The following is a 26680-nucleotide window of genomic DNA, read 5'->3' on the forward strand; positions in this document are numbered from 1 at the left end:
GCTGTTATAGTACAGTAGCAGTTGTGCAAAAGGTGGGGCAGGCTAATCTCAGGAAGGCTTCCTGGAAGAGGTGATGCTGTCAGGACCGGTGGGAGCTTCTCAGGGTAGATTCTGTGTGTATATTAAGGGTATGCACGACAGAGCAGGGAAATAGCGTGATGTTTGTTTGCAGGCAGGATGTGTGTGGCTGGAGATGACCTCAGAGGAGCAGGCAGGGCTGGGTGAGAAAGGCCGTGAGCCGTGCAAGGAGACGTGAACTTGTGGTCCGATACGCTCTCTGTCCTCCAATCAGATGTCTGTGCCCGTCTTTCATCAGGAGATGAGCATGGCCAGGGCGGATTGGTCCTGCTCGCTGGGTCAGACACCTTTCACTCCCCGCAAGACACCCCCACATTCTTCTTCTCCGTAAGATTTTTCATTAATTTTTGTTGGATTATAGTTGCTTTACGATGTTGTGTTCGTTTCCGCCGTATGGCAAAGTGAACCGGCTCTGTGTTTACATGGACTCCCTCCCTTTGGCTTTGCCTCCCATTTAGGTCAGCGTGGAGCACTGAACTGTGCTGTGCAGCTCGCCACTGTTCCCTGCGCTGTACAGTGGGTTCTCGTTAGTTACCTGCTTTTTACATAGTATCAATAGAGTATATATGTCAGTCCGAGTCCCCACTCCCCGCTTGGTATCCATACGTTTGTTCTCTGTCTCTCTCTCTGCTTTGCAAAGATTACCTGTACCCTTTTTCTAGATTATACATATATGCGTTAATATACACTATTTGTTTTTCTTTCTGACTTAACTTCACTCTGTATAACAGTCTCTGGGTCCATCCACATCTCTGCAAATGGTGCAGTTTCATTCCTTTTTATGGCTGAGTAATAAAGAGTCCATTGTATACATGTGCCACATCCTCCGTGAGCCCCCAACCAGTCAGTGCGTACTGGCCACTGCTGAGAGCTGGCCACTGTGGGGACACTGAGGTGAGGAGGCCTGGCCTTGCCCTGGAGATGCCTCTCAAAGAGGAGGGAGGAGCTGACTGTGCGGATTTCCCCCACGCTGCAGTTGGGGTGTCGGGAGGGCGGGCAGCACTGGAGGGTACCGTGCTTTGGTGCTGCCAGGGCACGAGGGAAGCTCACCCCTTCTCTGTTCAGCCTCCGCTTCCTTCCCCGGGGCACAGGCTAGGGGCTCATGACAGCATCAGCACCGTGTTCTGTGCCCTTTGCTTCCGGCAGTTAAGGCTCATAGCCAGGGCCACCGGGGACGTTTCACTTTTCTCCAGACCCAGCTGAATTCCTTGAGGGCAAGGTCGGTGTTCATACTTGGGTCCCCATGGCAGGGTTGAGAAGGTGCTCAGTCAGTGAACGTGTGGGTCTCATCATAAAACATGAGTTATCCGGAGCTCCCTGGTGGTCTAGTGGCTATGACTCCACATGCTGCCAATGCAGGGGGCCTGCGTTTGATCCCTGGTCATGGAACTAAGATCCCACTTGCCACAACTAAGAGTTCACATGCTGCAACTAAAAAAGATTGAAAAAGATCTTGCATGCCGCAATAAAGATCCAAGATCCTGCCTGCCACAATAAGACTGGTACAGCCAAATAAGCGTACGAAAAAATGAGTTAGCGTTTACGGAGTGCTTGCAGTGTCCAGGTACAGTTCTCTGCTCTTTACTCACTTAATGAGCATTAACTCATTTAATCTTTCCAACAGTCCCATGAGATAGGCCTTATGATACCCCCTCATTTTAGGGGAAGAAATTGAGGCACAGAAAATTTAGTTTGCACGAGGTCCCTGGAAGCATGGAGCCAGGATTTGAAACCTGGGTGTTCTGTCTCCGAAGCTGGGCTCTGAAGGCACTCTGCTGCTTCTTTCTCTTAATCATCCTTGGAAAGTTTGGGTGGGCCTGTTGGTCAGCTGCCAGACCCACAGTGGGTGGTCACAGCTTTGGGTTCAGTGGATCCTTTAACAGACGGCATGGGTGGATGCTGGATTTGGGGCTTCTCCTTGGCCCTCTGGACTCTGGTCATCGGGCTTCTTGTTGGAGTGTCCAGAGTCAGGGGTCAGGAGGTTTCAAAAGTCCCTGCCCATAAGCTGTTCACACTGACGGCCCAAGTGTCAGGCCAAATGTTTTCTGGGAGGAGGTCTTCTCTGCCTGAGCTCAGGAGAGATCACTGGCTGTATTTCCAAGGGTGGGGGTTCCTTTTCTTTTTGTGGCAGCTCTAAACGTTTGCCTAGGTCTCTTCTCTAGGTCTTTCCCATGGGCTTTGTGAGTGAGAAGCAGAGTGGGGAGCTGTAGAGGGGTGCTGCTCCCGTCTGCTTTGAAGAGACCCTGCAGAGGGGACCTTGGTGGATTAACGGCCTGAAGCTCCTGAACCTTTGATCTGCCCCAGCTTGTGCCAAGGCTCGGCTTGTTGAAGGAGTCGGTGGTGGTGCAGCAGGCCCCAGAGCAGGGCCATTTCTGCCTGATGACTGCGGGACTCTCCACAGGGCTAGAGGCCCTCTCAGACCTGGGCTGTGGCCCGAGGCTCTCCTCCTCGGGCGCTGTCCTTCCCTGTCTCCCGCCACAGGTCTCAGACCTGTGTTCCCAGGCCTCTCCCCACCTTCCGTGTCCTCTATGGGCCTTTCCCCCCCGTCAGTCTCCTACACACCTCACCCCATCTGGCACCTCGTGCCCAGAGGACTCACTTGACAGTCCTCCGACAGAGGAGCCTGGCTCCTGGGCTGCTTGTGTAGCCTCCTGGTGGCGGGTGGGGGGCGGTGCTTTAGGGAGAGCCTCCTCATTGCTATGGAGAAGGGGCACCCTTTCCATATTTCTTCCCTGCTGCCTTTTAAAAATGAAAAACAGAAGCTCTGGACCTTTCTCTCATGAGGTTCTCTGTCATCATTATCAGAAACAAATATTGACTTCTGAGCCTGCAATCTTACGGTTTGGCCAGTGGGACTGGAACAAGACAGATTTATTACTTGAGGATGTGATGGGTGGTCATAGAGTCGGGCACTGTCCAGGGCCCTGGATTCCAAGCCCTTCAGTGGAGGGGCGTCAGGTTGGGTGTATCCAGGTCAACATGGAAGTTCAGAGTCAGTGGATCTGGGCTGGAGCCAGGAGTCTGTTTTTAAAAGCTTTTGAGGTATGGGATAACCATTGGTTTCAGAACTGCAGGCATCAAGGAACAATGGCAGTTCTGTCTTATCAAGTCTCCAAACTCTTTGCATTAATTCCTGATGTCTTCCCTTCTGACGCGGTTGGCTGCTCCCTAGGAGTCTCCAAGAGCAAGCCAGCCAGAGGAGAAGGACGTTTCTCTTGATTCCGATGCTGCTGGCCCCCTTACTTCTGGCAAGCCCTTCAGCCAAGGTGCAGACAGCAGCCTGAGCAGTGCTGATGACAAAGAGCGACAGCGAAGAGAGGCAAGTTGGCTCCCAGAAAAAGGAAAGACTGAGAAGAATGATCCTGGGACGTCCAGAAGTGGGGTGGACCCCGGAGGTGATCAGCCTGCCAACACCACTGAAAAAGAGGCACCAGAGGACCCGGTGGACGCAGGAGAGCAGGGTTCCAGGAAGGAAGAGGCAGCAGAGGAGCCAAAGGAGGAGGCCTCTGTCCCGAAGGAGAGCAGATCGGAGGCGAGTGAAGTAAGTCACTTGGTCCTGTGGGCAGTTGCTGGCTCCAGCCCTCTCTGCTCTCTTGAGCCCAGAGCACGTTTCTCTCTTTTCATCTTTATTACTGAGTCAGAAGCTTCATTTGTAGACCCTGCAATGGGCTGTCAACATAAGCCAGAACCCTTAATTGTGACAAATATGCCCAGACCCAGCAGGCAGTAAAATCCTGAATGAAACTCCATACCTGCTGGCACTAGAAATTCAGAGCAGACATTTGCTTTTCCACGGGCACCCTCCTGGGATATTCATGCTCTTCTGGGCTCCCACTTACTTCCTCTCGCCATTTCCCACCTCCCCCTCCTACTTTTTGACATCAGTTTTGGGTTATTCCTGGTTGCATCTTATATTCCTATAAAGAGAGGAGGCATTGAGGGAGGTGGGGGGGCCACATTTGGGAGTGTCCTGCCCCAGCACCAGTTAGTCAGGTTACAGGAAGTCTTGGCAAGATGAGGCCAGTGACCCAGATGAATAGACGTAGGAGCCAGGGGTGAGAGCATTTGGTGTCTTCATTTTCCAGCCCTTAGTCCTGCTCCTCCTCCAGGGGGCTGGTGAGGGAATTCATTAAAGAGCTTTTCACTGCTTTCTGGAAAAGATGCTCTTGTCATATTTTTCTAGGAGAGCATCAGACTTCTCCACAGCTGACTTTCTAGCCACCTCCCACTCCGCTTCACTTGGCTGTCCCTCCACGTGTAGAGTGTTGCCTCTACTGGGCTGCCCAGCCTGAGTGGGCTGGGGGCTGGGAATGGGAGGGTCCACAGGCCTCTTTCAGGTTTTCCAGAGGAGGCGGATTTCGGTTTGGGTTCAGCCCTGTGTGGGCGCCATGGAGGCTGATAACGACCCTCTGTCTTCTGCTCCAGTGACTTCTCTGTGTCTGTCTCCCCAGGAGTCGGAGATCAGTGAACACGGGGAGCAACTACAGCTCTCAGACTCTGCTGCTTCTGACCCCAAGCCCTTCCTTGGCTTGGTGAGTCTGAGTCTGAGATGGGAGTTGGGGGGGTGGGGCGGTGGGCAGCAGAGTAGTGATAAAGAGCATGGATATGCGAGTTACTGTGGTTAAATAATTTGCCGAGCATCTCACAGCTTGTAAGTGAGGAAGTTAGGACTCAAACTTGGGTCTTGTCTAACTCCATTTCCTCAGCTCGCCTTACCAAGGGTAACAGTACCTACTTTTTAGGTTTGTTGCGAGAAGAAAGTGGGGTAAAGTGTGTGTACATCATTAGCATATGAATATTAAACAAGCATAGCTATTATTACTACTGCTGCATGAACTGCCTGTGAGATCATATGAAATCATGGCCTCTGGGCTCTTAACAGGAGCATTGCATGAGTGTAGGAGATTAGAGACTGTGTGTGTATGTGTTTATGGGATCACTGAACTGTGGCAAGGAAGGATCAGTCCTCAGGCTCTGACCAAGACGTGTGCTGTGGTGTGGCCATTTCCAAAGTGAAGGCTGCTCTGGAATGCCAGCATCCGTAGTGTCTTTGTTCTAGCCCTTCCACCTTCCACTGAGCCTCCCGAATCCTGGCTTCACTTGCCGGGTTTGTATCTAAGGGGAGTAGTCTGGGGTGCTTTTTGGCAGAGTGTTTCTTTAGAAACCATGCTCCATCTGTTTGGAGGAGGCAGATCAAAGGGAAGGGATTAGTGGGAGAGGGTCAGGGATGAGCAGTAGTGATACGAAGGGGTGCAGAGGAATTAGGAGGCTTGTGCGCTCAAGCCCCTCGCTGAGCCATGGGCTTAAGGAGCCAGATGGCAGCTGCATTGAGTGGAGTAGAACTCACGCTGAAAGGAAAATGTCATCCACAAAGAAAACCCACAAGCCAGGGAGAGGAGGCAAAGTCACTGTTGGCAGAAACCATCATGAAGAGTCACTGTGCCACAGAGCTCTCTGAAGCAAGGGCCCTGGCCCTTCTCAGGGAGTCGCCCTGTGGAGGAGTGTGTCTGTCAGCATTTTTCTTCTTTACGGGAGTGGGTGGAGGAAGCCACAGCCAGCAGGACCAGACCTTGGCTGGGCGTCCTGCCATTCATCAGGGCTGATGACAGAACTGTCCCTGTTAGCATGCTGTCGGGTAGCAATCCATCACCTAGCCCAGTGGGGCTCCTGGCTTCGGAGGGGGAGGGGTCCTGGCTCTGCAGCAGCCAGAGGGCAGTGGGGAGCTGGCACTTGCGTGGGCCCTTGCTGTCCATCCCAAAGAGAAGCCAGTGGAGAAAGTGGTGCTGATCCATCCCCATTGTCCAGAGGGGCACCTGTATGGGAAGGGGAAAGAACGCGCTGGGAGGGGCCTGGCAGGCCCTGTTTCCTACCTGCCCACAGACCTGGGCACTTAGGCCTCTTGTCGGACGCCAGGAGGGAGAGACAGCTGGAAAGTGACGTGCTTTGCAGCACGTGTCAGGCAAAAAGCTTGGGCTCTGGAGTTGGCCCAGGGCACATCTGACCCCCAGCCCTGCTGCTTAACAGATGCGTGACCTTGGGCAAGTTACATGGGCTCTCAAACGGCTTCCTACTCTGCGAGATAAAAATAAGAGGACAGTCTCTTTGGGTTACTTTCTTCCCCTGTAATTCGATTATGAAAAATTTCAACTGTATGGAAAAATTAAAAGAATTTTATAGCAAATACCTACATACTCACTCCCTAGAGTCTGCAGTGAGCAGTATACCGTAGTTGCTTTACCACATACCTTTCCATCTAGTAACAGAATTATTTGGAAGAAAAGCAAAAGTGTTAGTCGCTCCGTCATGTCCTACTCTTTGTGACTCCATGGGCTGTAGCCCCGCCAGGCTCCTCTGTCCATAAGATTCTCCAGGCAAGAATGGGTTGTCATTTTCTACTCCAGGGGATCTTCCTGACCCAGGGATCGAACCCGGGTCTCCTGCATTGTAGGCAGATTCTTTACTGTCTGAGCCACCAGGGAAGCCCAATGTTATTTTAAAGATGAGGTTAGTGAGTAGGTGTTGGAATGCTTGGCACAGTGTCTGGCACGTAGTAGGCGTCTTTCTGGAAGGTGGGGGTGGAGGAGAGGCCCTGATCTCTGGTGGGCACTGACCGTGATTGGGGGAGAGCTGACCTCTCTGTCTCCGCCATCTCCAGGGCTTCGGTTTCCGCAGCCAGATCTCAGAGCGCCTGCTGGATATGGACGTGCACTCCTCCGTCCTGGATGGAGCCCGGTGGGAGGTGAGTCTCTCTGGGGCTGGGCTGGGGCCTCATTTTGGGGATGATCAAGAGCTGAGGCCTGCCCATCCCAGGGTGCATTTCTGAGAGTTCTCTCCCTTCTGGTTCATCAAGGGAAGGCCCTGACGGTGCCTGCGATGGGGCTTCTGGTGTTTGTGGTCTGTTGCTGCTGTGAATTAAGGGCATTCCCTGCACCCCCTCTCCCTGTTTTTGTCTCTTCATCTATTCATTTAGCACCTGAGGGCCGACCATTTGCGCCTGTGCAAAAAAGCACTGTGCAGCTTGTGGATTTCAGGGCACTTCCTAACCTGGCCCATTCAACCTCTGCAGTCATGTCCTCAGCCCACTTGCCATGCCCTGGCTGTGCCCACCGCTCACCATTCCCTGGGGCAACACCGTCCACCGCTTTACCACCCCCCTGCCAGCTGCCTCCCCTTGTGCCCTGAGAGCTCTTTCTTGGTCTCGGAGGCCCACCTCTGATGTCACCTCCTCCATGAAGGATGAATCGGCCCTTCCCTCTGCTTCCCTGAGTGCTCCTGCTTTTGTTTTCTGGTTCTCTGTCTCCCCTGCCAGATGTAAGCTCTGGGCAGGCATGGGTGTCGTTGAACCCAGAGTAGGAGATAAAGATGACTCAGACACAGGTCCTATGTGCAAGGAGCTTGAAGCCAACGTCATTTTTTAATTTTTTTTTAGTATTGAAGGATGGTTTAATATTATGAATCTTCTAAATATATTTCATGATATCTGTGAACCAGAGGATAAAACCTTCTGATCACTTTGAAATCAAAAGGTATTTGATAAATTTAATATTGATTTCTAAAAATAATAGCATTAAGGAAGCCATTTATTTAACATGACTAAAATGATTTTTTTTTTCTCAAAACAAGCACCAATATCATGGTGAAACACTAGCAAATATTTGCAAACAAAACTGACAAGGGATTAATCTCTAAAATATACAAACAGCTCATGTAGCTCAATAACCAAAAAATCAAACAACCCAATCAAAAAATAGGCAGAAGACCTAAACAGACATTTCTTCAAAGAAGACAGACAGATGGTCAACAAATACATGAAAAGGTACTCGGTATCATTAATTATTAGAGAAATGCAAATCAAAACTACAATGAGGTATCACTTTAGACCGGCTGGAATGTCCATCCTTAAAAAGATCTAAAACATAAATGCCAACATCATTTTTGCCTCCTCTGTGGGATTATTGAGAGGAGAGAGGTTCTGACATGCAGTCTCTGCAGGTTTGAGGGGGCATTTGATTTGGGTGAAACAAACAAGGTATTTAATGTGAATCAAGCCTGGGAGCCCTTAGTGAAGCTGGTCCTGAGTCAGGGTAGAGTTGTGAGTCTGGTTGATTGGAGCCTGACATGTTCCTCTCAGCTCTGGCTGATAAGCCTTCCTGGGCCACTGCCTAGCCACCGGGTCCCTGCTGGACACTGGATCTCTCCCCATCACTGCCTGCCCTCCGTTTGCAGCATTGGAGGTCTGTAAAGGCATAGACAAGGCCAGGTGGTGTTCGTCAGGAAGGGTTTGGAGCAGTTTTTGGTGAGGTACCTTTGGCAGCAGGTAAGTGGGAAAGTTACCGAGTTGGCCAGGCAAGGTGATTTTCCATTGCTCTGACTCTAAAATCTGGCCAATATTAGAATCCTTAAGTGAAAGAAAGTGAAAGTCACTCAGCCGTGTCCGACTCAGTCATGTCCGACTCTTTGCGACCCCATGGACTATAGAGTCCATGGAATTCTCTAGTCCAGAATACTGGAGTGGGTAGCCTTTCCCTTCTTCAGGGGATCTTCCCAACCCAGGGATCGAACCTAGGTGTCCCGCATTGCAGGCGGATTCTTTACCAGCTGAGCTACAAGGGAAGCACTTCGGGGGCTTTTAAAAAGACAGATTTCCTTGGGAGGCTTTTGAAAAGAGAGGACCACCAGGGAAGTTCCTGTGATTTACTTAAGTGAAGACTGAATCGTGAACAAAAACAAAACCCCAGAGCTGAGTTTAGGTTAGGGAAGGGGTATCTTGAGCAGTCTTAAGCCAGAGGCTTAGAACAGACATGTGTCTCCTCGTTCTGAAGAGTGCCGACGTGCCTGATGGCCTTGTCTGGTTCCTTTGACTCCCTTTCTGGGGCAGAAAGTTCTAGGGAGCAAGTAGAACTCTGCTCAAAGGGCCTCTGTGTGGGTACTTGCCCAAGGTATCCCCTTTTCTCTGGCTCAGGACTGGTTGAATTTCTAGCAGAAAGGTGAATCAAGAAGGAAACAGACATTGTCTGCAGTTCATCCTTTCTGATTCAGGGCTCAGCCCCTCAATGTTTATTACGACCACTGTACTTTGTTACCCATCTTATATTTTAGTTTGTGAAATAGATTGGCCTGTGGGAGGCGGGTGCTCTCTGCTGAGTGTGGTGTGATCTGTAGGGAAGACAAGTTGCAAGTTGAGTCCTGGAAGGGGAGGAGGCAGGGCAGGAGAAGGACGCCCGCCCCGCCATTGTCTGTGGGCTCTGCCCGGCTGATGCGATCAGGAATGGCAGCGCTGGCAGGGAGCCCTTCTGCTGCGGGCACCGGGAGGCACTCCCAGGGAGCGTTTCTATTTTTAATGTAATTTGGGGGAGCTGGCTTTTAGTTCAGACCCTGCCCTTCCTCACCCATCCAGATGGCAGAGTCGGCCACAGCTGCCGGGGCTCAGGCTGCCAGTGGAGAGGCGTGGGGGGCTGCGGGCACGGGGCTGGGGACACGGAGGTGTGCCAGCCCGGCCGGAACCCCGCCGGGGAAGATGGAGTGGGCTGTCTCCAGCCCCACCTCTCCTGTTAACCCTCGTGGTCCGGGACAGACGGGGCCCCTGTGAATGTGACGGAAGGAGTACAGGTCCTAGGATGGGGACTGGCACTGGCGAAGCTGGGTGTCTTTTGTTTTTTTTTACCCCCAGGCTGGGGGAGAAGAGGAGGAGTGTGAGGAGAGCTGTGTTTGTGGCCTGCCTTTTTTGGGCCGGAGTTGGGCCCCACTAGAAGCCCTGTACACTGTGGTTCGCTATTGCATTTTTTAAAAGATAATTTTATTTATTTATCTTTGGCTGTGCTGGGTCTTCGTTGCTGTGTGGGCTTTTCTCTCGTTGCGGCGAGAGGGGCCCCTCTCTAGCTGCAGCGTGTGGGCTTCTCATTGCGGTGACTTCTCCTGTTGCAGGTAGCACGGGCTCTAGGGCGCGGGGGCTTCAGTAGTGGTGGCTCCTGGGCCCGAGAGCACAGTCTCAATTGTTGTGGCGCGCAGGCTTAGTTACTCTGGGTGTGTGGGATCTTCCCGGTTCAGGGACGGAACCTGTGTCTCCTGCACTGGCAGACGAATTCTTTACCACTGAGCCACCCAACCTGGGGATCGAACCCATGCCTCTTGCGTCTCCTCCACTGCAGGCGAATTCTTTACCATGGAGCCACCGAGGAAATCCAAGGGAAGCCCTGTGATCCCATTTTGCAGTGGAGGAGGTGCTGGAACTAAGGGTTAAGTCCAGGCTGACAGCAGTGCTCCACCCCTGTAACCTTACCCCTGCAGAAATTTGGTGAATGTATTAAGAATAGTCCTTTTCACCAGCTTGCTAACTTTGCCCCGACACCCAAACTTTAAAATGAGGTTTGGGGCTGACTCTCTTCGTTTCTTCTTTGCACTGTCTGGCAGGTATAATTCCTGATTAGGAAGGGGACATCATTGTGTACTGATGGCACCTGGGTGTCGGGGGATCTCAGAATGGTACAAAGGAGCGCTCCATCTTCCTCCCTTCAGGTTGCCCTCGCAGTGCCCTTCTCATCTGGAGTATAGCTGTCTCTTGTTTCACCACGTCTCCATCTTTCCAGGATCCTCCCTCTTTGATGCACTTTGTCTGCCGTCCCCAGTCCTGCTCACTGAATTTCAGCATTCCCGATGATCGGTGGCTCTGGCGGTTGGGAGCCCGTGGATTTGGGGTGTTCACAGACGTGTCTGCTTTCTCTCTGCAGCTGGCAGTGAATGTTTCCACCTGCAGGAGGCAGGATTTTCTTTTTCTTGTGTGTCCTCCTTCAGCCTGTGGCTTCTGACTCTGCCTGCACTGGCTGTGTTGTCTGACTCATCCTCCCCAGGGCAGCAAGGCCGGCTCTGGGAGCAGCTGTGAGCCTGGGGGCTTAGCCAGGGCCGCAGGGGCTTCATTGTACAGCAGACAGGCCTTCTCTTCTGCATCCCAAGTGGCCCTCCCTCACCAAGAGCCACCTCTCAGCACCCCCTCCTGGCATGGGCGTCAGTACAGACCCCCACCCCAGTGTGCACTTTCCACTGCTACTTGTCTGCAGGCCCAGAGGTTGGGAAGAGAAGACAAGGATGCCAGCCAGTCCAGCCAAGAGGAGCTGCAGAGCAAGCAGTCTGGAGGCTCGGAGAGGTACCGTGTGTGGGAGGCGGCCCTTGGGGACTTTGGGATGCCGTGGACTTGGGGCCAGAATTCCTGCCTTTGGTCTGCGTGTCTCAGTGTGCTCCTGTCTGAAGGCAGGTGATGAACTGACTGGATGGCCTTGCAGAGTTTGTGTGTGTGTGCGCATCACGCAAACCAAGACAGAAGTGGGAGGTACTGCTGCAGCGTTTGGTGGGACTTTGTGCCCACAGCACCGTTGTGGGGCCAGGGCTCTGTCCTCTTCACCCGATTGGGTCAACCTCGTGTGTCCTTGGTCATGGGTCAGGGCTGGATAGTCTGCTAGAGGTCTGGGGGACCACGCTAGAGGATTGGTGCTGCAGCTCAGAGCTCTGAGCCACGCCTCGCCACACCAGAAATGGCTGCAGCTGTGTCTGTGTGTGTATATGTGTCTGTGTGTGTATGTCTGTGTGATTGAGAGACAGGGGCTTCCAGCTTCTCAGGCCTGGGCCCATGAAAGAGAAGGGTTGCCACCCTGGCAGGGGAAGGGGGTGGTCATTCTACTTTTTGAACCTTTAAAAGCTATCAGCATTTTTACTTCCCCAAAGCTACAGCTTCATGCATTTTCTATAGAGTGATCATTTGAGGCTGGCTTCTATCTTTCTCCCTCTTTCTGCTCAATTCTTCCATCACTTCGCCAACTCCCAGACCCCAGAGATGGGGATAGATACACCTGTGAGTGTGCCCAGATGTCACTCCTGGGCCACGCAAATGCAGCCCATGACCTGGGAGGGCTGAGTCCAGTCCAGGCAGAGGGCGAGCTCAGTAGGGAGCTTCTCTGTCCTGCTTTTCTGGCTGTGTTGCCCTCCATGGAGGTGGGGCCAGGACTGGGGTCCAGCCCGGAGGAGGCATGGACCTGGGTCCACGTACTCCACTCTGCAGTTCTGCTGCTGTTTGAGTGGAGGCAATGACTCTGCTCTCTGCTCAGGTTATCTCCCCCTCTTTTGCGTGAGGAGCGGCTCCAGAGTCTCCTTCACAGCCAGGCCACTGACGAAGGGCCTCCACAGGCCCCAGAGGGGCAGCCTGAGTGGAAGGAGGCAGCGGAGCCTGAGGAGGGCTCTCTGGGCAGCCCACCACCCTCTGTTTCCCTGCAGAGGTAAGGTCCGGCCGGAAGCCTCCCAGGGTTGGGGGGCAGTGGGTCTGGAGAGGTGGGGAGAGCAGGGGGTGGGTTTGCAGCCTAAGCAGCAGCAATGGAGGTCTCTGGTTAGTGCTTCATATGAACTGAGGAAATCTGCCTCTTCCTAGTCTGCAGCCTGCAGCTACAGTCGGGGTGCACAGGCTGGTTAGGGGAGCTTAGAAACTCTGGCACAAGGAAGTGTCTCTTCTGACCCAGCCACCCCCTGGCAGGGGCTAGGGCAGAGTCTGCTGTCACCCGGGCTGGGCTGTTCCGGCCGGGGTGTGGCCATGTCTCCTGGTCCCCACCTGCCAGCTCCCTTCTTCCCCATGATCATCCCACCGCTGGTCATTCAGCAAGCCCTGGGGGTGGAGGGAGCCCTGCTAGTGCTGGGCCCCAGGTCAGGGAGGTGCAGTGCCCCGGGCTTCCCCCAGGAAGAGAAAGACGCCGGCCTTAGAGCTCACCTGGCTGAAATGAATCACTGGGGAGGCAGAGCAGCAGCACCCACGGAGCCCCTGCTGTGTGGGGAGGTGGGGAGCGGAGCTGAGACCCGAGGCCTGAGATGGCACATGTTGCTGGGGCTGCCTCCTCCCTTGTCCCCATCAGAGCTCTTGGGCCCCAAGCGGGGTACACCTGGAGCCTCTCACCTTCCTCTGGCTTTAACGCAGTTCCTTCCTTGTTGTTGTCAAGGGAGGCGCTCCCAAGCCCACCTGCTGCCCACGAGAGGGGCCAAGAATGGCGTCCCCAGGCCGAGGGGCCGGGCCCTGGGCAGGAAGAGCCCAAGGAGAAGGTGGCGGTCAGCCCCACCCCGCCAGGCTCTCCAGAGGTGTAAGGGCCAGTTTCCATGTCTGTCCCTGTCCTCCGTTGTGTGGATTGCTTTAGTGTCCATCCCGTCTTGGGTGGTGGGGAGAGGGTGCTCTGGCCCTGGCTCAAGGAGTGGAGTGGGGGGAAAGTGAGTGTACCCTTGGTTCTGTGTGCAGCCTTGACCCCTAAGCAGCCCCCAGGGCTCCCCTCGTCAAAACCTAGGGTATGAGGCTGGAAGCGAGGGGGCAGAGTACCTTCTGGGTCCTTAGCAGAAACCTGGTCAACCGCGTTTTCTGCTCTGTCAAGCCCTGTTTTCCTTTAAAAAATTATTAAGGTATTTATGTACCTGGTTGTATGTACACGTGAATTGTACAAGTCAGTGAATGTTTATATACATATGCACCATGTCACAGTCTTCCCTGGTGGCTCAAGACAGTAAATAATCTGCCTACAATGCAGGAGACCTGGGTTCAACCCCTGGGTCAGGCAGATCCCCTGGGGAAGAGAACGGCTACCCACTCCCGTATCCTTGCCTGTAAATTCCATGGACAGAGGAGCCTGGTGGGCTTCAGTCCATGGGTTGCAAAGAGCCGGACATGACTAAGTGACTAACACTTTTCACACACTGTATCATAACCTCCCAGATCTTTGAGAACATTTCCACCCCTCCTGTAAGCTTCCTTGGGCTCCTTTCCTCTTAGTCCACCTGCCCCAGGTCACCACTCTTCTGGCTTGTCGCATAGATTCATTTTTCCTGTTCCCAACTTCATTTGAATGGAATTATCCACTACACAATATAGCTCTTTTGTGCCTGGGTTCACAGCGCACCTACATTGTTACACTTCTAAAACTTAGAAACCTTTTAGCTCTTCTCCCCCCTCACCTCTTTTACAGATGAGGAAACTGAGGTTCAGAGGGGCAAAGGGATTTGCCCAAGGTCACATTGCTAGTTGATTGCAGAATTAGATCTAGATTCTAGTCTCTGGAGCCCTTGACTTCTTTCTCCTGGTCTGCAGCCACTGTGTCTTTTCCCTGCGTGGTGTCAGGGTTTCAGGGTGATACAGTTTTTCCTGCTTGTGAGCTGAGCAGTACAGAAGGATTAAGAGTCTTCAGGATTGGGGCTGATTGTTGAGCAGAGACAGGTTCATGCGCTGATTACTCACAGCAAGTGTCACCAAGGGCTGGAGGGACCCAGGAACGCATGCTCTCCTGTAGCGCTATGTGGTGCTGAAGGAGTGATGTAGGGGAGGGACCCTTGGTGGCTGTGGACAGCCGGATCAGGGTGCTTATGATGAGGACAGGAGGTGACCGGGCTTCAGAAACAGGACCCTCTGGGCAGAGGTCAGGGGTCAGAGGGCGTTTTCCCAGGGCTTCTGGGAGAGAAGTTGGGCAGTGAGGCTCCTCCTGGCCACCCAGGCTGACAAGCCCTCCTCTCTGTGTGTCTCCTCCCGTCCCTGCGAGGCTGTCCCCGCTGGGCCGGCCTCTCCTTGACCCCAGTTTCAGTTCACATGGTGCTCTTAGGAGATGTCTTCTGCTCCTTTCCTGGACTCTTCTCAGGCTCTAGAACTTCCTTGCTATTGACCTTTACAGCTGCCTTAGGAATGGATTTGTTCTCTGGGTTTCGCGGGGGAGTGACTCTGTGCCTCATTTGTATCCATGGAATTTTAATTTGCAGAGGTGACTGAGTGACAACACCGAGAGGCCGATGCCACTGAAAGAAGAATTTATTCCTTATATTTCCAGAGAGAAGAGGGCATGCCATGCCAGGCGGAGCCACGTGGGGAAGGACCAGAGCTGGTCAGGAGGGGAAAGAAGCGAGAAGGAAGAGCATGACCCGGAGTTGTTATTGGGGTTTTCGTGGGATGCAATGGGTGAGGCGGGGTGAGTACTCGAGCGAGTGTGTGGGGGGGGTGCAGTTTGGATAATTTTCAACGGCTTTGGGCTCTGGGCATGGTCTCTGGTTGCCTGGGGCCCGGCCCTGGGTGATCTAGGGCATGAGAAATAGATTAGGAGATGGTAGGGTGGGTTTGCTTAGGAAAGACATATTCCCTTTGCTGTCTATAAGGATTGCCTGGTCCGGGGAGGGGCACCCTCTCCTTGACCAGCCAACTTCTTCACATATTGTAACACTGTAAAATATAGAGAATAAAAAACATGGTTAGGAGGGTCTGTCACCTGCACGGATGTTGTCAAGCTGAATCAGGAGGAGTTAGGAGCACAGGGAGGTCAGAGTGCAGGCAGGTCCAGCAAGCAGCCACTGCTGTGTGTGCTGTATGGCTGGAAGGCCTGGGTCTGGGAAATAAGCGTATCCTTCCCTCTGTCTTCCCAGCATCCTTCTTGAGGTATTTGTAGAGAGAGAAGGCAAATGTATTAAAACCACCACGCTGAAGAAAGACACTCGCAGACTTAGAGAATGAACTTATGGTTGTGGGGAAGGGATAGTTAAGAGAGTTTGGGATGGACAGGTACATGCTGCTATATTTACAATGGATAACCAACAAGGACCTACTGTATAGCACATGAAACTCTGCTCAGTGTTATGTGGCAGCCTGGATGGGAGGGGAGTTTAGGGGAGTATGGCTGAGTCTTTTTGCTATCCACCTGAAACTGTCACAGCACTGTTAATTGATTACCAATATAAAATGGGCTTCCCTTGTGGCTCAGACGGTGAAGAATCTGCCTGCAATGCAGGAGACCTGGGTTTGATCCCTGGGTCAAGAAGATCCTCTGGAGAAGGGAATGGCTACCCACTCCAGTATTCTTGCCTGGAGAATAGAAGAACCTGGTCGGCACAGTCTATGGGGTTGCAAAGAGTCGGACACAATTGAGGGGCTAACTAACACTTCAGTGTAAAATAAAAGGTAAAAAAAAAAAAAAAAAAAACCACTGGGTTGAAAATTAGTGGAGACAGAATCCCTGATAGTGATCTGAGTTTTAGTGGTGGCACAGCCATGTCAGGACTGTGGGTACCACAGCCCTCTTCCCTCTCCTCCCTCCTTGCCTGTCCCTCCTCGCTTTCCCTCATATAGGTCTCAGAGTAACTCGGCCGGCAGCCTGAAACATGTTCTGCTGAGCCTCGTCTAGGCCACTCGCTGTTGGAAACTGGGTCTCACTGATGGTGATACCTGAGGAGTGGCCTAGAAATCAGACCTGCCTCTTCCCCTGGAGGCTTTGACCTCCCAGGCGTGTCATAGATCTTTCAGGCTCACTGTTGACTGCGTTGGACCTAAGCTGGGAGTTTGGGATACTCAGTCTTGAAAACAGGGACACGGTGAAGAGGCCCGCTGAAAAGCAGCCCCGATCTGCCTGCATGCCAGGCATGCAGGCAGGCTCAGCGGTGCATGCAGCCTGGGTGCGTGCTGTCACGCCGGCTGGTGTGCATCTCTCCGCAGCATCGGTCCCTAGGGCCCCACATAGCTCTGCAGCCCACAGGGGAGGGAGACATTAAAAGGTACCATCTCAGGGAAAAAAAGATGTTTTCAGCTCAGGTTGGAAATGAGTTGGAGGGTTGATGAGGCGGAGAGCTGCGGCGGTGGCAGGGTTGGGAGGAGGCTCTTTGCCAGGCAGGATTCTCAGAGGAGGTGGTGGCTACATCTTACATCTGCATCAGTCTGGGCTGCATCAGGGGACTGAGAGAAAGCAGGAATTGGAAGGAGGGAGATGGGCTTGGGAGCGGAAGGGGGCTGAAGACAGAGGTCAGGACCGTTTCTGGTTTGAGTCACGATTTTAGGAAGGATCTTAATGGTATTTCAGACACTTTGGTAGCCTTTTGTCTGTTTCCTCAGTCTCTGGCCTCAAGGGGCTGGAAGGGAATTCCAGAGCCCTCATTTCCTTCTGCTTTGCTAGTCTGATCCCACCCGCCGCCTTCCATCTGCTGCAGAGCGGGGGCTGAGGGCGGAGGGGGTTCTGCATCCCCTGCAGGCTGGCTCCCCTTCTCGGACTCTGGCCCCACCCCTCCTTGATTCACCCCCCGCCTGCATGCTGCTGTGGTCCACTCGGCCGTGGGGCCAGGCCTGCCACAGGCTGAGCATCGCAGGAGAAGGTGGTGCTTGGGTGGCCAGACCAATTTCTAATGTAAGATTTAAGGACCTGGGCCTGCACACGCATCCTTGGCTTTAGGAAAGCCACTCTGGGAAGCAAAATACTTTATCCCACTTATGTTTCCATTGCTTAAAATGTTCTTGGGGTTTCTCTTTGGCTATTTCCTTCAAGAGCCAAAATATGCTCAACAGAACAGCCTTCATGACTTTGTAGACATCTCTTTGACCAATCCCATTGTTCTTATCTAACCACCTCCCTTTTGCATCCCAGTTAGAATTCCTTTTACCCATTTCCACATGGTGAGTTCACTCTAAGCAGATGAAGTTGTGGCACTGTTGAGGAGATACAGAGTCTGGCATTTCAGATGTGCCCCTGCTACTCTGGCTTAGGGAAGGGTCTCCTGCCTGGCTCCCTTGGCATTGTGGAAAGAGGTTGCGCATTCCTGGGCCTCCAAGGACTATTCTGGGCCCCAGGGCTAGGAGACATGCTGCTGCTTCTCCTGCCGGCTCGTAAGCATTGACCTCTGTTCAGTTTTGAGAGTCAGGGAGTAGCCTCTGGGGACTTCCCAAACTGCCGGCATGAGCCTCAAGTAATAGGGAGATCCCTGGTAGGAGACGGAACCAGGGCCATGAAACCCACTCGGGAGGAGTCCATGAGGGACAGAAGTTTGCCCTCTTCTCTTGCCGCCAGCTCCTGAGCCATGTCTCGGGGTGTTCACTCGGGCCACAACCTACCCAGTCCCCTGAGGGCCTCCTATGTGTCACCCCGCTCCTTAGACACTCAGGCCCTCCCTCACACAGCCACAGTGGGGCTTATTGTATACAGCAGGGGTCTCCAATCTCCAGGATCTAATGCCCGAGGACCTGAGCCAGAGCTGATACAGTAATAATAGAAATAAAGTGCACAGTAAATGTAAAGCATGTGAATCATCCCCAGACCATCCGCGCACCCCTGGTTTGTGGAAAAATTGTCTTGCATGAAACCAGTTCCTGGTGCCAAAAAGGCTGGGGGCCGCTGCTGTGGAACAGACGCTGCCCCTGTGTTCGAGAGGGTAGCCTTGCTGCTCGCCCTCGGGCGACCTGACGTGCACGTGCGACTCCTGACCAGGGGCCCTCCGTTAGGGCTCCATGTGGGGTGTTCAGTATCTGTATAAACCCTGGTGCCAGAAGGTGGGTGAGCAGTAAACTGAGTGAAACGCTGCTCCTGCCCTTGGCAGGCGATCTGCAGAGCCCGCAGCTCCCCGGGAGCAGCTCTCAGAGGCCGCGCTGGAGGCCACGGACGAGGCGGTGACCCGAGAACTCGAGCAAGAACAGACACGGCTCCTGGAGTCCAAACAAGAGAAGATGCAGCGGCTGCGGGAGAAGCTGTGTCGGGAGGAGGAGGCGGAGGCCCTGCAACTTCACCAGCAGAAAGAGAAGGCGCTCAGGTCCTGCCGCCGGGCCCAGCCACCCTGGCTGCCCCTCCAGGATGACTCCTCTGTGGCCCGGGTGGAGGAGGGGTGGGCTCCGTGGCCAAGACCTGTGCCTTTCCTCTCTTGGGAAGGGACTTGAGAGGCATGATAGTAATGGGGATGGCCGGTATTTTTTGAGAGATTACTCTGATCCACGTGCTTTGTGTCTGCTAATTCGTTGAGTCCTTGGGAATGGCCCTTATGAGTTTCTGTCATCAAGTCTGTTTTGTGGAATTTATAATATAGATGAGGGAGCTGAGGCACAGGAAGGTTAAGTAGCTTGTCCAAGGTGTGGAGCCTCATAAACAGCAGAGCCTGGATTAACAGTCTGGGCAGTTTGTCTCCAGAGCCTGTTTCTTTTTTTTTTTTAAACACTATTCTTTATTTTTTTACTTTGGCTGCACCATGCAGCATGTGATAGGGTGTGAGGTGCTCTTACCCAGGACCCAGAAGTTTCTGTTTGGGTTCCTACTCTTTAAGTACATGACAGGCAGGCCCTCAACAAATGCAGCACATAGGCTTAGGCTGGGCCTGTTTGTGTAGGATTGTGTGCTTCTGTGCTGGAGTTATGGTTTTTATAGGAAAAGGCAGGTGAGGGCTGGCATGATGGCTCCACAGTAAAGCATCACCAGGGGTCCTTTGATCCTTCTGTCATCTTCAGCGCTGAGTTTTACTCTCAGGCTCTCTTTACAGTCCAGTGTAGCTGCTGGATTTCCAGCCATCGTATCTGTGTTCCAGGCAGGAAGTATAGGGGCACCTTCTAGCTCATTCAGTCCCTTCAAAGGCACTTTGATGGGAACTTTACCCAATAATTTCTGTTTATATCTCACTGGCCACTCCTGCTTGCAAAGGGTGCAAAGTTGACTGAGGAATGTAATCCTTTAGCTGGTCTCTGGGCCTGAGAAAATAAAATTAGGGTTCTTTTAGTAAAGAAAAGTGGGAGAATGGATACTGAGAGGGTAATAAACCATCTCTGTCACAGTCCCAGGTTGGGGAAAGTGCTACAAAAAGACGTTAATATGTTTCACTTACTTGGCAGTTAAACTAAAGGTTAAATCTTGTCCTCTTGGACAGAAGATCCCAAAGTGCTGTAGACTTACTATTTTTATATCATACATGGCAAAGACTGTATAAAATATTTATGGTTAATTTAGAGAAACTAAGAGAAAACCAGCACCCAACTGCCCAGAGGTTTGGGGACAGTCTCCCTCATTAGCCCAACACAGGCTCTGCTGACCAGGGTTCATCCTATGTCAGCCCTCCTGGATCCCCCTGCCAGAGAGCATCCCAAAGAATAGATGGTCCCAGGCATCCTCCTCTTCCAGCTGCCTGGAACTTGGGGTAGGGGGCCTCCCAAACAGAGTGCAACTCAGCTTACCTTGAGAGGCAGTGCCTAGGAAGAAATCCTGGTGATGTCTCCCTACCAGGCTCCTCTCTCTCCCTGGCCACCCTGGGCTGTGCTGACAGCTTCCTGTCCCTTCCCGAACCCCCAACTTCAGAGGGGCCTCCCAGAGCCCTCCTAAGTTGTAGTGAAAACCAGCCTGTTGAAAGTATCTGATTCAGGGCCTGAAACACGATAGTTGCTCAATAAAAGCTGGTTCTTGGTTGTATTTTCAACTAAAATCAGTACAGCGTTTGTGGTCTTGACTAAGTGATTTCTCTGTGGGCAGTGCCTTGCCTGGCTCTCTTCAAAGTAGTTTGTCATGAGAACCCTGTTTCTATTTATACATGAGCCTTTCTGAGAGGTAGGGTCTCCTCTCTGCTGGGAAATTACCACTTGGTAGAAATTTCTGGAAGCCACAACTGACCTTGTAGCAAATATTTCTTGAATGAGAAGGCAGGCAGGCGGGCTGATGCTTAAGTTTCTTTAGTTACAAAACAAAGAGACTGAGTTTAGTTGTAAGATGAAGAGAGGAGAGCATTGTAAAATGCAGGACTTAACTGCTAAAGACCCTTCCATTCTGTGGTGATATGTGTAAAATTTAGCCTTGGGACAAAGAGGAAGGGTTTCTGGGGGAATCTAGCAGGAAGAATCTTTAAATTTTCTGTCATTACGGAAGAAAGCAGTGGTGTTGATAGCTGAAAATAGAAAATGATCCAAAGTCTTTTCTGGCTCTGGAATTCACTGCAGAAGCTTTTCTGAGAGATTGTCTTCTGAATCATGTTTTTCTCAGGCTTTGAACTCCCTGAGTGCGCAGCACTGGTCATATGACAGCCCCTGGTCACGTGGGGGCCGCGAGGGTTGTCTGCTTGGGATGAGATGGTCACCATCTCGGTCTGTGAATAAGGGGCCCCTTACAGATAACTTGCTTGTAGTTTGGGCCTGGGTGATACTGCCCAAATTCAACCAGCATTCATGGAGTCCCTACTTCCATTTCTGTTACTGTGCTTGGCACTTGGGAGATAGCAGATTTTAAGACAAGATTGCTCCTCTGGAGACGCTCCCACACTTGTAAGGAAAACACACATACAGAGGCTGAATTATGGTGTGATGTTATGCGTGGCAGAGAGTGGCATGGATGAGAAAGGTCCTCATATAAAGCGTGATGGGAGCTGAGAGCGGCATGGATAAGAAAGGTCCTCATATAAAGCGTGATGGGAGCTGAAAGGGGATTGGTGAGCTTGGAGAGAGTTGGGAAGGCTTCTCTGAGAGAAGGGAATTGGGCGTTGAACATGGAACATGGGTTCGTCAGGTAGGAAAGGGGATTCTCGATGGGAGAGCTGGCTTGAACAAAGGCCAGGAGGCAGGGAGGAGTGTGGTGGGGTTTGGAGGTGCTGGCTCATGTGATGTGGCCAGAGCTGGGTTGGGGTCAGACTGGATCCAACCTTGAGTAAATGCCCTCCCACCTGGTTGCAGAGGAGACCCTTTTGCAGAAATGCTATTTTGGGATCATGGAGCTCATGATCTGCTTCCTGTGGCAAAGGGCAGGTGGAGTTCATAGCCCCTCTCGCCCTGGGAGGTATTAAAGGCAGCAGGACCCAGAAGCTGAGGTTAGGCTTGTTCTTAAGACATAGGAAGCTTCACAAGCAGGCTCCAGGCTTTTGGAGGCTGAGAGCCAGGGGTTAGGTGTAGAAAGGGGAAGGCCTGTGGTCCCGCCAGCAAACTTGCCTTTGCTTTGCAGTTCCCTGAAGGAGCAGCTGCAGAGAGCCACCGAGGAGGAGGAGACCCAGATGAGAGAGCAGGAGCGCCAGAGGCTGTCCCGGCTCCGCGCCCAGGTGCAGTCCAGCTCAGAGGCCGATGCGGACCAAATCAGGTGAGTGTGGACTGTGGGCGGCCCGGCCTCCCCGGAGGCTCGCCCCTCTCGGCACCCCCTCCCCGCACCCCGACCAACACAAGTGCCCAGACCCACCCCTACCTCCTTTTCTGCCCAGGGCCGAGCAAGAGGCTTCCCTGCAGAGGCTGCGAGAAGAGCTGGAGTCTCTGCAGAAGGCCGAGAGGGCCAGCTTGGAAGAGAGAAGCAGGCAGACCCTGGAGCAGCTCAGGGAAGAGATGGAGGCTTCGGAGAAGAGAGAGCAGGCTGCCCTGAAGGTGGAGAAGGAGAGGGCCTTGCAGCAGCTGAGGGAGCAGCTGGAAGGGGAGAGGAGAGAAGTGAGTGCCCCCCTTCACCCCCGTGTGTCCCTGGGGAGGGCTGGCTGCTGAGGAAGAACAAGAGCCAGCCTTGGCGCCCAGGGGAGCCGGCAGCACAGGGGTCTTCGAGGAAGGGCGTGGAGATGTTGGGCCGGCCGTCTGGGCCCATGTGGAGCCCGCTCGACTCAGAGCAGATGCTGCCCTGGTCTCCACGGTGGGGTCCAGAGGCCCCCTCCAGGGCCTGTTGGGAGTTGTCAGCAGCAGAGAAGTTTGAAGGCAAAGGACCTGGGGGTTTGGGAAGACTCCATGACTGAAAGAACTGAAACCAGACCAGAGGTCTTGAGACGAAGGTGCAGTGTCCCCGTCCTTGTCCCTGAGGGCACCTGTGATGACCTCTCGTCTCTCTCCTTCCCTCCCCTGCCTCAGAGCAAGAGGCTGGCTCACTCAGGGGAGTTTGTTCTCCTTTATCCTTACTCCCTATCCCTCCCATCCAGTGGTCTGTCTCTAGGTAAGAGGCAGAAGTAGGTAGTAGGTCAGGTGGAACTGGTGTTTTGTTTTGGTTCTGGGTGGAGTGTCAGTTCCCAGACCAAGGGGACCTACGGGGGAGGTCACTGCGCTGCACGTGCTCAGGAAGAAGGTGCTGAGCCGCCAGGCCTCCTGGCCCGTATTCACAGGCAGGAGTGTGGCCTGTGTACGGTGGTTTGGCCCAGAGGCCCGAGGGTGGAAGGGCCATGACCGAGCCTCACTGAAAGTTTCCCTCCACACTGGCCTCCATGGCTTGCAGGCTTGAGGGACAGCTGTTTTGGAGGAATACAGACGCGCCTGTGGTTCCCCTTGGCTCCTTAGCTCGAGGGGCCTTGGGGATGGTCTCTCTGGCTCTTCCTCTCCCCAGAGTCAGAGCCCGGCCAGCCTGCCCTGGTCCTCACAGGCCCTGTGTTGCACCCCAGGCGGCAGCAGCGCTGGAGAGGGAGCACAGAGAGGAGCTGGAGCGGCTCTCCTCCTCACTGGAGGCCAAGCACAGGGAGGTGAGAGGTGGCAGCCCTGCCTGACAGGCAGAGCCTGGTGTGCTGGGCCTGGGGCTCTGAGCCTTCATGGCTGGCTGGTCGGCAGAACTCCACCCCAACCCCGGCCCTGCCACTAGCTTCCCTCTCCTGCAGCCCCGGGGGATGGGGGCTGGGTCCCTGGGAAGCGAGTCGCCCGTGGCCTCTGTAGGGCCCTCTGAGGGTCACGCTCCCTGGTGCGGGCGCCTCCTCAGGTGGTCTCCAGCCTCCAGAAGAAGATGCAGGAAGCTCACCAGAAAGAGGAGGCCCAGCTGCAGGAGAGCCTTGGGCGGGCGGAGCAGCGAGCCCATCACAGGGTGTACCAGGTGCTGGAGTACGAACAGGAGGTGAGTGCCGGTCTGCTCCTTTCGCCCTGGGGGCCCGGCGACTTGGACGGCCGGCCAAGCCGTCCTGGCCCGAAGGGCCTCTGCTTTGCCTTGGACGGCTCGGCTGGGGCTCAGTTTTTATGCCTTAGTTCCCTGGAGGCCAAGTCCTTCTCCACCCCGTGCCCTGTACGTGAGTGGAGCAGCTGGGTGTGGCCGCGTGTGTATGTAGGGACGCTGGGGGAGGTGGGCGCGTGTCGCACACGTGTGTGAGTCCTTCAAGTGCCTCAGCCCTGCATGTCGCATCCCTGCCTCCTGCCCGGCAGCTCAGTGGCCTCCTGAGAGAGAAGCGCCAGGAGGTGGAGCGGGAGCACGAGCGGAAGATGGACAGGATGAAGGAGGAGCACCAGCAGGTGGTGGCTGAGGCCAGGCAGCAGTACGAGGCCGAGGTGACTGGGCCGCAGCCCCTGGTGCACGTGTGTGTGTGCGCGCGCACACGCAAACTCACTCCCACCCCTTGGGGTCCTTCCCAGATGTCCGCAGGGCCTTGGAAGGAGTCAGGGGTGGTGGGAAGCGTCCTTCCCGGGCCCCCAGCAGTGGTGAAATCCAGTTTTGCCTTTGTACTAGAGCATTGCGGGAGGGCTGCTCCTCCCCACCGCCAGGCTGCACTTTGCTCTCCTGTTTATAACAGCCGAGGTGTACTGAGCCTGTACCGTGTGCCAGGTGCATCCTGAGCTCTTTGCGCATTAACCTCATTTAGTCTTCACAATACCCTTGGGTGGGGGCGTCCGTACTATCCTTCTCTCCATTTGAAAAAGAGGAAACTGAGACTTGAGCATAAGCAACTCCCTTAAGCCTCCCGGGCTGATAAGTAAAGGAGCTAGGATTCAAGCCAAGACTATCTGACTCCAGAGCCTTCGATTTTTAACCACCAACCCTGTGCCTCCAGGCCTACAGAAATTCCAGGACTCCCGGAAATAGATTGCCAAGAGCCAACCAATATGTAGATATTACATACCCATCTTCAGCCTCTGGCTTGGAGGGGAAAGTTCAGTGACTAAGTGGACCCAGTGGCACGCTCACGTTGGGGTGAACGACTGCGAGGGCTGGTGGCTGACTTTAGCCCAGAGCTGGAGGCTTCACCTCCAGAAACTTGAACCAGTATCCCAGACTCTGCACCAGGGCAGAAATAGTGGCCCCGAGGAAAATGTAGTTGACTCCTTTTCTAAACCAGTTCTGCCCTTGTTGAAAAATAGTGACATTTTAGTAATGACCCCTTCCCTTAAGGAAGGAAGGCTGTGTGTGCGAGGAGTGGTAGGAGAGGCAGGTGTCCACACCAGGGATTTCTCAGGACATCTGTCCAGTGTTGTTTCAGCAGCAGACAGGGGGTGCAGGCTTTCTGGGGTTGAGACCACGTGGTCCTGGGCACTCTCTTCAGGAGCCGGCCTTAGAGGCCTGCTGGGGTCCCTGATCTTACTGACCTGAGGCGGCAGGGCAGGGGGTAGGGGGCGGCTCTGGTCAAAGGGTTGAGAAGGGCCGCGGTGGTTTCCCACCAACGGCCCCACCCTCTGTCAGGAGAGGAAGCAGCGGGCTGAGCTCCTAGGGCACCTGACGGGAGAGCTGGAGCGCCTGCGCAGGGCCCATGAGCGAGAGCTGGAGTCGGTGAGGCAGGAGCAGGACCGGCAGCTGGAAGACCTGCGGAGGCGGCACCGGGAGCAGGTGGGCGCTGGGCTGATGGTGCTTGGGGCCTGCCCTCCCCGACCCCTCCACCCAGGGTAGAAGAGTGTTGGGGGCCACGGCGGCGGCGGCGGCGGGGTGGAGCCTGCCGGCTTCAGGGGTGGGGGGTGGGGCCTGCCGGCTTCGGGGGTGGGGAGGTCTCTCGCTGGCCATCCCCAAGCCGGGGCATCCTTGCTCTTTTGTTTTCTGGGCCAAGGAGCACCCCAGGACTAGAAGCAGAGGTCAGTGCACCTCAGGCCTTGGGGTTGGTGTCTTTGCCTCTGCTCACCATTCCCCCTGAAATAAGTAAGGGGTGATGCTCTGCTGGGGGAGCCCAGCCCAGCTTGGAGCACATGGTGTGGGGCACGTGGTCGCGAACTCCTCCTGGCCCTCAGCTCGGGCCTGGGCACTGGCTGCACTCCCATCTTTCTCTCTACCTACACTCCGTGCAGGAAAGGAAGCTCCAAGATTTAGAGGTGGAACTTGAAACCAGAACCAAGGATGTCAAGGCCCGATTGGCTCAGCTGGATGTCCAGGTGCGGGAGTAGGGGCGGAGGACAGGCTCTCAGGTACCCTTGACCCTGAAGTCCGCTCCCCCAGGAGAGGCCCGGAGTCAGCCAGATGGCCAGACCTTCTGTGCTCCGCAGAAGGAAGCGGCCAGAAAAGAGAAGCAGCAGCTCCTCGACGTGCAGAGGCAGGTCGTGCTGGAGAATGAGGTTCGTCTGCTGCTTCTCCTGTCCTCCCTTGTTAGACTTCCTTCCTCCCCCAGCCCCTTCATTCCCCTGGGGAACGTACCAAACTCTGTTGGCTAGCACCCCACAGATAGCTTCTCTGTGGGAGACCAGCTCAGGCAACCCTGGGGGGCGGGGCCACGGAGGGGTGGGGCCTGGCCCAGCCTCTCCCCCAGTGCAACCCCGTTGTCTGCTCTGACTCCCCCATCGACTCCCTCCCACGTCTTCAGGTCCTTCTGTCTTTCCTTCTGCCTCCCAGGAAGCCACAGCCACTCATCAGCACCTGGAGGAGGCAAAGAAGGAGCACACGCACCTGCTGGAATCAAACCAGCAGCTCCGAAGAATCCTAGAGGAGCTTCAGGCCCGAAAGTTGGAGCTGGAGTCCCAGGTGGAGCTGCTGCAGGCCCAGAGTCAGAGGCTGCAGAAACATGTCAGGTGGTCTGGCCCCCTGCGCTCCGCCACCCCTGTGCCTCCCGCCTGCCTTCTGACCTCTGCCACTTGGGGGCTCTGTCTCTTCGTGGCCCAGTTAGCAGGCAGAGGTGGAGCCAGGCAGAGGGGCTGCGTTTTGTAGGGACTTGCGGGGGGCGTTAAGAGGCTGTGACTAGCCCGGGCCCCCCGGGTCTACTGTCCCTGCCCCAGCCCTGCCTC

General features: G+C 54.3%; 1 protein-coding gene across 25 annotated transcripts in view; it reads left to right on the plus strand.

The window, feature by feature from the left end:
* Positions 1-26680, plus strand: part of CEP164 (centrosomal protein 164) — a 72142-nt gene that overhangs the window by 38446 nt on the left and 7016 nt on the right. For 21 of the 25 annotated variants that reach the window (XM_086339412.1, XM_086339414.1, XM_086339413.1 and 18 more), the window contains 17 exons: positions 3251-3619; positions 4530-4610; positions 6734-6817; positions 11133-11218; positions 12174-12341; positions 13050-13187; positions 14907-15044; positions 18421-18630; positions 21777-21908; positions 22027-22243; positions 23170-23247; positions 23478-23609; positions 23912-24034; positions 25161-25304; positions 25754-25837; positions 25949-26017; positions 26292-26467. In XM_086339412.1, the coding sequence (XP_086195538.1) occupies positions 3251-3619; positions 4530-4610; positions 6734-6817; positions 11133-11218; positions 12174-12341; positions 13050-13187; positions 14907-15044; positions 18421-18630; positions 21777-21908; positions 22027-22243; positions 23170-23247; positions 23478-23609; positions 23912-24034; positions 25161-25304; positions 25754-25837; positions 25949-26017; positions 26292-26467 (2429 nt within the window). Of the gene's footprint in view, positions 1-3250; positions 3620-4529; positions 4611-6733; positions 6818-11132; positions 11219-12173; positions 12342-13049; positions 13188-14906; positions 15045-18420; positions 18631-18692; positions 21107-21776; positions 21909-22026; positions 22244-23169; positions 23248-23477; positions 23610-23911; positions 24035-25160; positions 25305-25753; positions 25838-25948; positions 26018-26291; positions 26468-26680 lie in introns of those variants that run through there. The other 4 variants (XR_015141883.1, XM_086339426.1, XM_086339430.1 and 1 more) reach the window with 4 other exon arrangements.

The sequence above is a fragment of the Bos grunniens genome, chromosome 15 (assembly GCF_055505025.1).
Source record: "Bos grunniens cultivar Pamir isolate PY7600 chromosome 15, Bosgru_T2T1.0, whole genome shotgun sequence".
Lineage (NCBI taxonomy): Eukaryota > Metazoa > Chordata > Mammalia > Artiodactyla > Bovidae > Bos > Bos grunniens.